General features: G+C 32.0%; 2 protein-coding genes across 4 annotated transcripts; both read right to left on the bottom strand.

The window, feature by feature from the left end:
- Positions 1-375: 375 nt before the first annotated feature.
- On the bottom strand, positions 376-7,099 carry LOC114191800 (dnaJ homolog subfamily C member 17). 3 transcript variants are annotated; one of them, XR_003606014.1, is made up of 5 exons: positions 6,760-7,099; positions 4,965-5,448; positions 4,523-4,705; positions 2,679-2,764; positions 376-894 (listed from the first exon to the last, which is right to left on the bottom strand). XR_003606014.1 is itself a non-coding variant. In XM_028081196.1 (3 exons), exons 1-3 carry the CDS (start codon positions 5,619-5,621, stop codon positions 2,744-2,746), a joined length of 861 nt encoding a protein of 286 aa, XP_027936997.1. In that variant the 5' UTR covers positions 5,622-5,753; the 3' UTR covers positions 1,396-2,743. The 3 variants fall into 3 exon arrangements, 1 of the variants encoding a protein (XP_027936997.1); XR_003606013.1 differs by lacking the exon at positions 6,760-7,099 and having other exon boundaries at positions 4,965-5,753; XM_028081196.1 differs by lacking the exons at positions 376-894; positions 6,760-7,099 and having other exon boundaries at positions 1,396-2,764; positions 4,965-5,753.
- A 3,487-nt stretch (positions 7,100-10,586) lies between these two features.
- On the bottom strand, positions 10,587-15,367 carry LOC114191444 (probable ubiquitin-conjugating enzyme E2 23). Its single transcript, XM_028080615.1, has 8 exons — positions 15,348-15,367; positions 15,077-15,195; positions 14,487-14,686; positions 13,626-14,078; positions 12,577-12,643; positions 12,345-12,484; positions 11,859-12,170; positions 10,587-11,423 (listed from the first exon to the last, which is right to left on the bottom strand). The coding sequence occupies exons 1-8, from the start codon at positions 15,365-15,367 to the stop codon at positions 11,172-11,174; spliced, it is 1,563 nt and encodes a 520-aa protein (XP_027936416.1). The 3' UTR covers positions 10,587-11,171.
- Positions 15,368-15,640: the final 273 nt, after the last annotated feature.

The raw sequence follows: 15,640 nt of genomic DNA, 5'->3' as shown, positions 1-15,640 counted from the left end.
GAAAGAACTCTAAATTTTCAAACCCCCGTTTTTAAAAATCAGATTAGTAATTAAAGGTTGAGTTATAAAATACTGTAAATTATTATTATTATTATTATTATTTAAATAATGCCATTGACTGAACCAGCTACCTGATTGGTTCACCCATGCGTTCACGAAATACTTAGAAAGAAGCATGGCTATATTTTTCATTGGTCACTGGCCATTATCAACTCGTGGAGCTAGTCTTTCACTGACTCAAGTGCAATTCTTCACTTCTGCTTTACTTCCAAAGGTTGCCGATTTGGTATTGCATCTTTCAGGTTTGTCTTTAATACTTCAATTCATGGATTATTTGAAAAGCAAAGCAGAAAAAACAATCATGTTGTGCAGTCGTGTGGCAAACACCAGTATAAAAAGGTACTTTCAGAAAGCCTCGGTACTTGACAGCACGTTCTAAAACTCTAGTCTTTTTATACAACAATTTATTATTCTAGCACACATGGATGGCTGAGTGAAGCATAGTCCTAAGTATTATTCTATCCAATGCAATGTCTAATACTATCAAATTTACACTATACAGAGCTTAGTCCTGCACCTTGAACAAGAGCTTTTCCAAAAGTGGTCTTAGAATCTGGTTTAATCCGAGTTCCATTCCCGTTAAGTGGTGCATACAGAGAGCAGAAAACAGGATTTAACTGACACTGAAGTTATAAGCAATCCATTTGGGAATCGATGGCTTCTGACTATCCATCTGCTTGCAAGCAGTATTGATTTTATCTCTGCTCGTAACCCAACAGCATGTGGCGTAGAGCCCAGATGACATTAAAACCACACAACTGATTCAATTTCCAGCTAGTGGTTTTCAACAAAAGATATTTCTCTTGATTTATATCACCAGAGGTTTGCAGATTCCTGAGAATCAATTAAGTACAGAAAATCAGTTACAGATCAGTTAGTGTTAACATATACATTCCTAGTCAAACCTGTGACACCCTCCCTAATACAATTCGATCATCAAGTGACAATTTTATTTAGTACAAGGCACGAGTGTTTCTAAGCATTGTAGTAGATACATTGATATTCTGTGGAACTAATCTTTTTGTTATCAACTTAAAACATAACAATAATTATTTCTTAGAAGAAAAATACCAGCACACTCATTTACGCACCACACTCTCCCATATTTGTTAAAATTATTGAAAACTACAAATCTTTGTAGTCCCCCATATTATTTAATGAATATTTCATGATTTTGTAGTCTAAATAATTTTTAACAAATAGAAAATGTGTTACTAATACTCAACTCTCTTAGTATGGTTTGCTAGAAACCAAGCTATCCGTATAATTCAACTCCTAACTCTCTCTTCTGCCTATTTAGAATTGGAAATGTTTTACAATGACTCGATACTTCTATTTGTCAGATTTGATTAATATTTTTAAAAGAAAACTTGGTTCTCTAGTCTCTACCCTATTTTATCATCAAGGCTGGATCAATTTAAGAATCAAGCAAAAAAACCCACAGCATTAAGAAAGAGTTGGGCATCTTTTGTTTCACTTTCTTAAACTGAAGTAAGGAAAAATAAAATGAAACTAGGAAGAATTAATTTCATCTGTACACACACACTATCAAATATCACAGAATGTGTAGAGAAGGGAGAGAGCAGTTTCAAACATGCCGTATATAGTCGTAGGCTAAATAACCATATCAAAACCAGTTGCCACTACCTTATTACTTTGAGTGGAATTCCTCAAAACAAACAGAAATGGTTCCAGGAAAATGATGAAGGCTATGGAGGTGGTCATTTTTTCCCATTACTTAAATCAACTTGACAATATTCCTCAAATATATGTTCAGAACCGAATAGGAAGTAAGTACACTTAAACCGAAAACAACAAACATGAATTCAAAGGAGGTAAAAACAAAAACAATTTTCCGAGCAGAGTTTAAAATTTGAAACCATGTAACCTAAAAATGATGCTGTATTTTATTCATATCCACAATAAGAAATTGGAAAAGGAACTTTCCCAAGACTTAGAAAAAAATGGACTAATCCAAATGTCCAACAACTTAGTTTTCAGACAATTTATTCACGCATACAAAACAATATCACTCAAGAACATATCACCCTTTTCTAACCAAGTTCACAACTTTGCCACTGTCATAATTTATGGACAAACAAAGGACCTTAGTTTAAAAAATCAACAAGACTCATTAACATAGATTCTGTGGTGCAAAAAGATATACTTTTGTTAATCAAAAATAAGTTAAGCTACTATGTAACGAACTTTGAAGCTCAGGCCATATAGTATCTTTTTATCCATTCCCAGATAGCATTGTCAGGTTTTTCATTAACTATTTCACCTTCAAAAACCATGCCTGTAGTGTAGCAAAAAGGCATTTTAATGCAGTTTTTATTAAATTTCACCCATTTAACACAACAAGAAACACAGACAAGATCACACAAAACTTCAGGCTGGCGTCAGAGAATGTACAGTTATTGAAATTTCACATTGTTTTGTAAAATTCTACACCCATGAACCAGTCACAGTTCTGTAAGACCAACTACACAATGACAGAAAATTTCTACAGGGAACATTCGTCTCTAGTATGCTACTCCTTAATTAGTATATCTGGATACAGAAAGATCAGTTGACAGATCACTAATGATGAATCATTACAACGGTAATTTCAGTACCTAAACATAGAATTGGGGATGACCGTGCCAAATAATTGAATCTTATGCTTATCATTCTGACAGCATCATTTTTGCTTTTCTGCAGCCTGCACAGAGAAGTAAATAAAACAGGTAGGGGTATCAGTGACAGGTGTCATAAACAGTATTAGGAGGCACATTAACACGTTATACAGAGAAGAGCAGTTTATTCATCAAAATTTAAGGAAACACGTTCAAAACTCGTCCTTGACAGATTCTCAAGCTTAGTGAATTACTCTTATTAAACTGTTATTCTCCCTTTCATTTATCAGAGTCCAATAATTAAGAATCCTTTAGGATTAATAGAACTACATTGCAATAGAACGGCAACAAATAAGAAAATTAAATTAGAAACACTAGAGATTCATTTATCCATGAGTAACTAGATCATCCAAATCACAAGTACTAGTGTTTCAGATTTGGACTAATATCAGCTTCATGCTATAGAATTGAAAACAGTGCATCCATTTCTGCTCTAGTTACTTCGTGACACAAGGAAGTCGTTCGTAGATCAACAACCACCACTGAATTCAATTAAAATCAAGCACACAAGCTCCATATATTGGATAATGTTCAATGTTATTAACTGTGGATTGCAGAAAGCCAGTTATCAGCTACTTCATATAGCGGAGAGCAAACAGCAGAAGTCACATTGCAGTTGAAATATAAATTTACGTGTGTAGGGGTGTAAATGAGTCAAACTATCTGGACTCAACCCATTAATTATTCATTAGGTTTATTTGTTTAGTTAAATAAACAAAATCAAACTTGAGATTGTGCTTAATTATTGAAATGACTCAAGCCTAATATTTAAAAGCTCAACATTAAAGCTCATGAATAGTTCAGTTGTGTAATGTGTGTGTTCCAATATGGATTATGGAAATATGTAGATTAAACTTTGTTGAAAAAGGTTTTTTTGTTATAGTCAATTAGTTACAATTTCTTTGTTTACTAAATTATGAGTGTAATAATCTTTTCTTCTTTTTTTTCAATTTTAAGCACATATCACATTTTAAGCACATTTCGTCCATTGATCAAGTTAAAAAACAATTACAGGAAAAAATCCATAAAAAAATAATTAATTTATGAATGAGCTAAATAATCTAAGTTCAGGCTTTGCTTTTTTAAATCAAGCCATGCCAAAGCTTTTGATCAGGCTCGTTTAAATCAATGAGCAAAGCTTAAGTATCTGATTTTTTCCCAAGTCAAGCCCAAGCATCAATAGCTTGACTCGGTTCATCTTCACTCCTATATGTGTATATAAAAAGCTAAGTTGTATGAAAAAGAAACAAAGTGCATAAAAGTTTATATCCTGTTAACACAAAAATTCGATAGGCCTGACACTCGCTATAGATGACAAGGGGATACAAGACACTAGACAACCCACAAAACCTATATCCGCTGCCATAAGTAGATGGGGTCATGACTACAAATATGAGGACCGTGAATTCAAATTAAATTGAACTTGGATAAAAAAGTATTGGAAAATCACAGCATCCCACACAAGATACTTTGATAGCCATTTCACAATACAACTAACAGAAAAATACAAGAATTCTATCACAAAAAGCTGAAATACAGCAGAGGGATAATGATCCCAAAATCATACTCACATCAGAAAACTAAGTTCAAAACAATTAAAATAACAGTATAAAAACCTAAATTGAAGAGAAATTAACTAATTAACTAATTTAAATAAAAATTCCACCAGAAAAAAAATGATCGAAAAATACCGCATCAAAATTGAAGACGAACTTAAGTCTAACAAGGAAACACATTAACTCTATATAAAGAGCATCGCAACCCGAAACAACTTAATGGAAAACCTTTTGCAGTTTCTTCAGAACAGAATCCTCAAAAGCTTGATATCCAGCACCGACCAGATTACTCAATTTGGGAGTTTCAGCGGACTTCGGAACACTGGAAGAATCTGCAACAGTTGCCGGTTTAAGAGGTAAAACCAGCAACGGATTAGCAAGATGACCAATCACACTTCCCGTCGCAGCAACCTGAATAAATCGACAATTACAAATTAGTAAACCTGGAATAAAGTTTATTTTCAACAATTTCTCCAACAAAAATTCTTTCTTTATAACAAGATTTTAAACTGAAGTCACAATTATGTCGTGAGAAATCACAGATAAGTGCGGCTACAATTGCAGTTGCGAATACCCTAAAACCTTGACAACGCTGCCAAGATTGCAATCTGAAACCATCAATTTAAAACCTTGTTCCGAAATAAACAAACAATGGAAAGGAGAAACTTACACTTCCTTCTTTAGTGGCCATAACAACGAGTGCAGAACCCTTCTTCTTACTCCCTTTGATGACAACATCTTCCACTTCACCAAACTCTGAAAACAATTCCCTCAACTTATCAGCCGAATAATCCTCACCCACCTTTTCCCAAGAAACCTTCAGAACCTTCTCTTGATCCAATCCACCTCCCCCGCCGCCACGGCCACTCTCTTTCTCCGTTTCCGGTGGAGGTGGTGGCGCTGCCTTCATGCTGTGCATGGCACGAATTCTCGCGATCTCCTCCTTGAGCTTGCGCGCGATCCTGGCCTCCTCTTCGCGCTCCTTGGCGGCGAGGTCGGGGGCGTTAGCATCGCGCTCCCGGCGCTCGAGATCGGAAACCATCTTGCGGCGCTTTCCGTCGCGCTGGGAGTGGCGGAGCTCGCGGTCGCGCTTGACGCGCAATAGTTCGTCGAACAACTTACGGGCCTTGTCATCCCGGAGAATGTCGTAGGATGTGCGAAGCTGTTGGAAGTTGGCGGCGGCGTTGGGGTCGTCGGGCCTCTTGTCTGGGTGCAGTTCCAGAGCCTTCCATCTGTATGCCTTGTTGATTTCTTTCTCCGTTAGCTTCGCACCTTCTTCTCCCGATGGTAACCCTAGCACCGCATAGTGATCAATCTGGGCATCCATTTTTCCCCAAATCTCTTTTCCCGCAATAATCGATGCGCCAAAACCCTTACCCTCGCCTTGTCAACTATGCACTTCAATTTGCAAGTTGTTTCCAATGAATGTGTTAAAAGAAAAAAATTGGGAACCAAAAGGGGTTTTTGATTAAGGATTAAAAGACATAGTTTAAATAAAAGAGAAATTAATAACGATATTGAAAGTGGGTTTAATTAATTTTCATATATCATTCGTAAATTTAGGTGTTGATCTATTTTATAAAAATAACATAAAAACATAAAAAATTTCAAAATTATAAACAACATAACAAAGTTTTCAAAGTTATAAAAAAAATAAAATCAACCATTTCTAGAAGGTTCTTTGTATCCCTAAATGTTCATTCTAAATAGAGATACATAGGATTGAAGATTAATTCTTATCGAGTCTAAAAAATAAAATAAAAATGTTTATTTTATACATTATTTTGATTATTATTTTTGGAGAAAATTAAATATTTTGAAAACTACAATTTTTTGCATGTTTCATTAAAGGTATTGTCTTAGGACGCACATTCCAAAAATATGTATGTAAATTTGAAATATAAATTTTGAATTTATTTTTTTTGGTTATAATTTTTATATTAATATAGATTTAGATATTTAGACATAATTATTAACATTTTGTTTTTCAGATAAAAGATTTCTTAATTTTGGTTTTCATGGTTCTAATTTCCACTCGACAGACCAGATTGAAATAAATTATTAAAATATTTTTAATAGTAAATAATATATAATAATATAAATAAAATTATATAATAATAACAAATTTATAATATCAATAATAAAAAATAGTAATAATAATTAAAATAAATTTATAAAATAATAATAATTTGTATTAATATGAAATTATAAATAATAATAATTAAAATACATTTGTATAGTAAATGGGGATAAATGATTTATAAAATGATCCTGGCCTCCTCTTCGCGCTCCTTGGCGGCGAGGTCGGGGGCGTTAGCATCGCGCTCCCGGCGCTCGAGATCGGAAACCATCTTGCGGCGCTTTCCGTCGCGCTGGGAGTGGCGGAGCTCGCGGTCGCGCTTGACGCGCAATAGTTCGTCGAACAACTTACGGGCCTTGTCATGGGCCTTGTCATGTCGTAGGATGTGCGAAGCTGTTGGAAGTTGGCGGCGGCGTTGGGGTCGTCGGGCCTCTTGTCTGGGTGCAGTTCCAGAGCCTTCCATCTGTAGGCCTTGTTGATTTCTTTCTCCGTTAGCTTCGCACCTTCTTCTCCCGATGGTAACCCTAGCACCGCATAGTGATCAATCTGGGCATCCATTTTTCCCCAAATCTCTTTTCCCGCAATAATCGATGCGCCAAAACCCTAACCCTCGCCTTGTCAACTATGCACTTCAATTTGCAAGTTATTATTGATCATGATAAGTTGTTTCCAATGAATGTGTTAAAAGAAAAAAATTGGGAACCAAGAGGGGGTTTTTAATTAAGGATTAAAAGACATGGTTTAAATAAAAGAGAAATTAATAACGATAATGAGAGTGGGTTTAATTAATTTTCATATATCATTCGTAAATTTAGGTGTTGATTTATTTTATAAAAATAACATAAAAACATAAAAATTTTCAAAATTATAAACAACATAACAAAGTTTTCAAAGTTATAAAAAAAATAAAATCAACCATTTCTAAAAGGTTCTTTGTATCCCTAAATGTTCATTGTAAATAGAGATACATAGGATTGAAGATTAATCCTTGTCGAGTCTAAAAAATAAAATAAAAATGTTTATTTTATACATTATTTTGATTATTATTTTTGAAGAAAATTAAATATTTTGAAAACCAAGTCGATAGATAAATCCAAAAATATGTATGTAAATTTGAAATATAAATTTTGAATTTACTTTTTTTTGGTTATAATTTTTATATTAATATAGATTTAGATATTTAGACATAATCATTAACATTTTGTTTTTTAGATAAGAGATTTCTTAATTTTGGTTTTCATGATTCTGATTTCCACTCGACAGACCAGATTGGAATAAATTATTAAAATATTTTTAATAGTAAATAATATATAATAATATAAATAAAATTATATAATAATAACAAATTTATAATATCAATAATAAAAAATAATAATAATAATTAAAATAAATTTATAAAATAATAATAATTTGTATTAATATGAAATTATAAATAATAATAATTAAAATACATTTGTATAGTAAATGGGGATAAATGATTTATAATCATTATTTGTATACAGTTAAAAAAAAACTATGAATTATTTGACCCTATCAATACAGATGTGAATCATTATTTTTTAGTGGACACAAAATAAACAAATGTGCAAAATAAATAAATATAACATTCACACAAAATAAACATGGATGTGCACATAAAATAATCATGAACATTTACACAAAAAACAAAATAAATATGAACATACAAATAAAATAAACATGGGAATAAATTTAAACCATGAGAATTGTTTCATAATATATATATATATATATATATATATATATATATATAATATCAACTTCATTGTGATATATTTTTTTTTAATTGATTGAAAAATATAAGAAAGTATAGCCTAAATCAAATAATAGTAAAATACACCATAAAACAGTTGAAACTAAAAAAAAAGAATTAATTTGAAAGTATTGGTATGCTTTTTTTTTTTGCAAGCTATATTTTTTCAATTGATATATGTTATGTTTTTTATTTATTTATACTAAATAAGATGTATAAAAACAAAATAAATAAGATGTAACACCAATTTAATAAAATAAAAAATAAATATAAATTTGATTACTTTTATTTTCAAGATGTATATAATGATTTTATTAAATGAATTTTTATTATTTGTTTATGATTTTTTAAAAATATAAGTTACATCCAAACTAGAGTGGTTAATTTAACATATTACTTATGGATATTTTAATTTATATTACAACGAGTTTCTTTATATTAGACCTCGGAGGTAGAAAAAAAAATAGTAACTTACAAAACCATAACTTAAGAAAACAAAATTAGAAATCTAATATAAACATGAAAATTAATAAAAATAATTATTTCAGTTAATATTGATTTACTATTAAAAGTGCTTTATATTTTTAATTTATTTTACATATGAATATTTTTACATTCCACTTTTTATAAATTTATTTTCTCTTTTTTATTTTTTGTAATTTTAATTGATCAATTCAACCTTAATAATTCAATTCACTAAGATTAGGAAAAAGAAGAGATTTGCTATAAAAATTTATAACAAAATAAAAAAAAACTAAAGTTAAAAATTGGCTGGGTGTTTTTCCTGATTTTACAATTGGACCAATCCAAATTAAGTATCGGATTGTCCCATCCAAAAAAATATAAGTGCATTTGTTTAGGAGGCTATTTGCAACTGCCAACACTATCAGTCCTCCGTTATTCATCACCATCTTGTATCAATCTAAACTAATTTACACCATTTTAGTCCATGTCTATTATCTTATTCTATGTTTCTTATCTCATTGTTTTCTTTTATGTTCATGAGTTGTTGTTTAGTATTCTACTATGATAATAATTATTCCCTTCATACTTCATATGAATTGAAATTCCTTTTATATGAAATTTATATAATAATAATAATAATTTTATTTATATAGTCATTCTTTGATTTATATATACATCCTATCATAAATAATAATTATCCTCAGCTACTCTGTAACTATAATATTATAAAAATTAATAAAATAGTATTTTTTTTTTATAAATTTTTTCTATATTAATTCATTATAACGCTAATATAAATTTTAATAATAATTTTTATTTTAATAAATTTTCTGATATCTAAATTTTTTTAATTATGTTATTTTTAGTGTAAAAAAGTTAGAGCATTTGGTTCCACTTGTAATCTATCACCATATGAATAGAATTTCTCAATTTATGGTAGGCATTTAATTTCCTATTTTATCCTAAATTATATTTTAAGATTAAAAAAGTTATAAGACTAAAAATATATAAAGGGATACCTTCATTTGATATAAAATCTTGTATTTCTATTTCACTCCTAATTTTATTTATTGTTATTTACTTAAAAAATAGAAGCACCTCATTTATTTTCCACTATAAAATAGTATAAACAAATTATCCATCCACTACAAATAAGTGTAGACATTCCTAATTTTATTTTCTGCTGCTCTACAATACAATCACACTTTTAAACTTTTATGTTTTCACTCCTACACAACACATGTTTCTTTTTCATTGAAATTTGTAGACATAATAAAATACAAGTAACATAAATATATTTTATTTAATAAATGTGTAAGGTTTAAATTAATATAATTATTAAACTAAGTAGAATAAATAATTAGTACACATTTGTTTAAGTAGAACATACATTACATTTGAACTAGTAAAACGTAAAGGATATTAAATTGTTTATATCGATTACTTCCAAAAAATAAAGCAATCTCACGTCTTACAAGTTAAATCTAATATTATTTATATGTTTATACTAACTCAAGTATTAAAACCGTGACGAAACCAACAAAATTTCAAAAGAAAATCAAATGCAAACAATAATGAGACTCTCATAAGTTTTTTTTTATGCCATCTCTCTAGACATTGAAACTTTTCTATTCTCATTATGAGGAGGCATGCAAACAGTTAGCATATAGAGAAACTTTTCTATTCTCATTATGAGGAGGCATGCAAACAGCTAGCATAGAGGTGGTGATGCAAAGGAGAAAAGATATCCAGGAACAAAATTATATTATTTTCAGCACAAAAATATCATGATTTGCGAAGGATCAAAAACATTAAAGTACTTTGGTTTTTATGCATCTTAACTGGTTAAAGAAATATTAATACCTTTGTCCCATGTAGGGATTCTGATAAATAGTAATTGGACAGTGGAATAAGAAATGGTAAAGCATCATCATGGCTCTGGATTCAGGAAAAACACTAAAGGCACAAACACGAAGTGTCATTACAAAAGAGGAGGGGCTTCTTCAAGTATATTCAATTCATGGTATCTTGAGAAACAGAAGATAAATCAATCAATCAACCAATCCAAGACAATCAAAACTTTAAAATACCTGTGAAAATCAAACTCCGACTCCCACCACCCTCTCCCCATATATAAAACAACGACAACGAAAGCCGTATCTCATTAAGGGACGTTGGTTGCATGGATCATACGATGCCATTTGGCTCGTTTAATCCCAGATATAAAAGAAATAAAAAATTGTAAACAGTGTACAAGTTAGTAACCAACATTGCCTCCCCTATTACAGCTCATCAAAATCAAGAGGATATCCAGCCTGCTCTATCAGTAGTTGCTTCTCTCTCAACGTAATATAACTCCCACCACTTATGTTCCTTCAAGCTCCTAGAAGTAAATTCATCTTTTAAAGGAAAATGAATGGGTATAAATGGTAGAAATCAAAATAATGACAGTATATGACAACCTCCACACTTGTTTGTACCTTCAAATATTTTAAAGTTGGGCAGAGCCAGCAGACCAAGTTGGCTTTACGGAAGTAATGTATCATATCACCATAATTTCGCTACAAATCTTTGAGATGCCTAAATTCCTCGCAATCAGCTCCAACCTCACTAAGTGACGAGAAAAGCTTTGGCACTATCTTGGCTAACATCAACTTGAAACCCACAGAGGTTGAATTCTGACCGCTTTTTTCACTTACGGAGGCATCTCTAGTCAAAGAGCCAATCAAGCAACCTTTCATATATGCATCACAAGCCTTAAGGATGTTATGGCCCCTTCTCCTAAAATGTTCTTTGACAAGCACTTCAAAATCCTGGAGTCAAATATACCTCACACAGCTCAGAATCAATCAACAGCTGTCTCAACAACTACTAGAGTACACGTGAACTAATGCCAATGAAACATGTAAATGTTGCAATAACTTAAACAAATTCATACGCTCATTGAAATAATCATATTTTTTTCAAAGCTCTCCTAGGAAATTAGCAAAAAAAAAAAACATATATTCCCAAAATAAGCTAATTAAAAATACCCCTCTGCTTCTTTGTTAACAACCCTGTTATTAACCTTTTTAAGGAGTTTCAGTTTTCTATAACGATACACAAACTGTATGCACCCTCAGTCTACAAAAACCGAGTATGCACAATGTAATAGTGCTTTAACTAATTAACTAACCATGATAAAATATGAACAGTTCAATAAAATGGATAGGACAAAATAAAATATTTTTATCGTTGCTCATAATTACCTTGGGAGGTTTCCTCATAAGATACATCATAGTCTTGCAGTTAAGTAAAAAGGTATTCTCATTGTATGACAATGAATTCTTCTCTCCTTCGGCTGTCCCAATCTGCTTATCATACCCAGCTTCATTGAAGTAAGGCTTAGAATTGAGTACTAAACCTTGAAGTGAAACCAGGACTTGAAGTATGCTAGAGGATTTTGGATCCCATACTTCATTTCCTCTGCCTGTCCATGTATTCAGAAGGCTAAGGCAAACCTTCCCTTCCTCATACAAATTAGGGTTAATTCGCCAGCCACCAGAATGATAGTATGCAGACTGCATATCATTTGAAATCCAGATAAAGAACATAGAAAATGCATGAGATATATCTCATTTGGATTAAATATATACAAATTGAATGTCATTGACTGTTAAATCTTCGCTTTCGCTTTCTTTGGTGGGAGCATATTAAATTGGACAGCAAAACAGCTTCAAGATAAAATTCCTTACCGGTGGAACATCAGGGTATTCTGGCGGAAGGTGAAAATCAAAGAAAAAGAGTCCATCTTGGTAAGGGGTTCCATATGGCCCTACAATAACTGCTCTCAAGAGATCCATTCTATCTTCGTAAACTCGTACATAGATTTCCTCTGTCAAAATGTTTTAAACAATAACAGTTACTAAAATGAGTGTACAGCTCACTAACACAAAACTTAGATGATCAAAAAAATATATCACTGACCAGGAAGGTTATTCTGCAGTATGTTCCAATCTTGTTGCACTTTCTTTAACCATTTTCTGTTGTTACTCTGAAAGCAGATAGAAATAATCTAGTGATTGCAGTATAATACAAGAAAGGAAACCAAATACAAAAGGAGGAAGCTAACATTTGAATAGATAAGTCTGCACATTCACATTTAAGATGCTTTGATAACACTGTTGATCTCTGGTTAGCTAAATATAAGAACCTAATCTACATTAATACTAATCTATAGTGATCAGTGTAAATATACAGGCCTGTGCATGCATATTAAAACATGCTGGCAAATAAATGTTTATAAAAAATATATACCAACTTGATTTTACAAAAGACTATAATTAGAAACCTTGTACAAAACTCAACTCCTTTCTTTGATCATCTTAAATTTAAAGATATACAATTAGAATTTAAATATTTATTTAAAAAAATAATTCAACTTATCTCTCCTCTCCCAAGTTTTTCCTTTTATTTCACAACCTTTGTTCTCCTCTATCGGCTGTGTAAAGCTCCCAGAATTATGCCAATTGTGACGATGATTGCAATTTTGTAGAAAGATTTGCAAAAAGTAGGCAGCCACATAAAGTATAAAGTATTTCACATGACGTCCAATACCAAAATGATAAAGTATAAAGATGTACACCAAGTTTGAATATGACGTCCTGTAGTGGGTTATTTTACAATCTATTTCTTTTCTTTCTACTCCGTGTTTTCTATGTTCTTGTTGGTCGAATTGTTTTGTTCTTTGCTACAAGAGAACAAACAAATAAAAGGAAAGGAAGGACTAGGAGAGACGAGAGAGCAATTTAAGAAATTGGTACTTCTAAAATAGATAATACATTTTAAACTACATTAATACCGTTAAATTTAGTCTGTTTCAAAAAGGAGTTGGCGTTTTGGTCTAAACAAATGGTGCAAGTTGCCACCAAGTTTGTAAGGGTATATTAACAGAGCCCCTAATATACAATAAACATGAAGTACTTTTTCATTCTTCCTTTTCCCTACTCTTATTAGAAATAAGGCAGCAGTAGTACCTGTCCATTTGCACCAATAAAATAGTGGTCTGATGGATCTTGAGTTATGTCAAAATGTTTCAAACTGCAACTCCCATCATCACTACTTGCAAGAGCATCTTCCTTTTTCAAGTCATGCAGGGTCTCACATGCTTCCAGAGTTTCAGTTGCGTCCGACGCAACCTCCTCATATCTTCCATTCTTATTGCCCGAAGTATCACCATTAATGGGAATAGGTCTCTGCGAACTAGACTCATCATTAACTACTGGTGATGGATGTTCATGCCCAGATTTTATCTGCATGTCAATAGAATCCAAGTTCCTTGGGCCCCTTGAGAATATTCCACTGGCAAGTCTAGTGACAAACCGAAATGCTGCTAGGGGAACAGAAAGTGCAGCAGCCCTACCAAAATCATTCTCTCCACTTTCTTCTGCCTCAGAAGTAACACTGCTTGAGTTTTCCCTCTGAATATCCTGAATATCATCATAATATATATAATTTAAGAAAGGGGCTAATAAAATAACTACATTTTTAGTAGGCAGATAGGATGTCTATCACAAAACATTCAATGACCTTTTAAAATGAGATAATGATCACAATCACTTAAATTGAAATATTAAACAGACATTTGAAATTAATTACATTGCTGCTTGAGTACATAAAGGCAAGAAGAAAAAGAAGTGCAAGGCTGTGAAATGAAAACAGACAAACTTTGCAAGATTGGGAAATCACAGTTTACTTATCTTAGATCTTTTATTAATGAGTGGAAGCAACTCTAGATAAGGATCAAAATAACAGTTTTTTCCTTTAGGCTTCCTCTCAGAAAGAAACAAGTTGAAAGATGGTAAGAATCATGATCCAGGTGAAAAAGAGAAACAAACCTCTCTGGAATCCTCAAGGACTTCCATTTCATCATCATTAACAGTTTCCCAGCTTGCAGCATCACTAACTTCACTCCCAGCAGCAATTGATTCATCATCATCGTCTCGACCAACCACATAGATTGCTTGGGGTCCAACCTGAAAGTAAAGTAAATCATTGCAGTTCAAATGGAAAAAACGTATTATCAGACATGAAATGCCTTAGAAGAATATAAAGTTGATATATATGTATTCCGACCTCAATCTTTTATTTTGACTAAAATAAATTCCAGTAGTTTATGACTAAAATAAGCTCATGTACCAATCAATCTTTTATTATAATTATAATATTTGACTTCAACAAACAATTTCTGAATTTTATCTATCTGGTCTATAGAGTGTCTTGGTACATATAGGACACCTTTGAAAGCTTATTTGAGTGAGACTATCAGATGCATAAGCACTTTTGAAAGAACTTTCAAAAATAAATTATGTCCATAAGGTATTTTCATCTTATTTTAATAAGCCCTTCAAGATCACTTATAAACTCAGTTTTAGCTTAAAATGAAACATTTTGATCGCATTTCTTCTCAGAGTTCTAAATAGCAGACTATAGTGTAGCGAGGTGGAAGGTCCCTGCCACTTCAAGGACCATTGCAGCTGGCAGTTCACTGTAGCAACTGTCAAAGGCAAAGTAGCAGTCGTAATGGCTAGGATAGCAGCACTGTCTCTTAATTCCAAAAGAGCAAATCTAAACACTAATTTTAAGGCTTGTTTGAAGGGGGAAATTTTTGAGATTTCAATTTCTTTCTATAACAATATTTTGCTTATAAAAGCAATGAACGAGCTGTCATTTCTCACTTTCATTCTCAACCCACCAACCCTGTTTCCATGTACGACATTCCTCGACCAAAATTATCTCTCTGCCGAGCACTCTGACAACTGGTCTCTCTTTTCTAGCTAATGGCTTTTTCTATTTGACTATTGGTTTCTCTACCTCTGTTTACTCTTTATATTATTATTCTCTGACTCTTCTTTTTGAGAATTTTAATCAATTTATATGTAGTTATCCTACCATCCACTCTAGCAATTCTGGGGCAGCCACCATGCGTGCCTATCAAGGATTTAAAACATTGTTTCTTCTTTGATTAGGGAAACAATTTATGCATAAGGGC

The sequence above is a fragment of the Vigna unguiculata genome, chromosome 7 (assembly GCF_004118075.2).
Source record: "Vigna unguiculata cultivar IT97K-499-35 chromosome 7, ASM411807v1, whole genome shotgun sequence".
Taxonomy (NCBI): Eukaryota; Viridiplantae; Streptophyta; class Magnoliopsida; order Fabales; family Fabaceae; genus Vigna; species Vigna unguiculata.
Note: the sequence above shows the minus strand (reverse complement) of the source record. Positions and strands in the feature narration are given on the sequence as shown.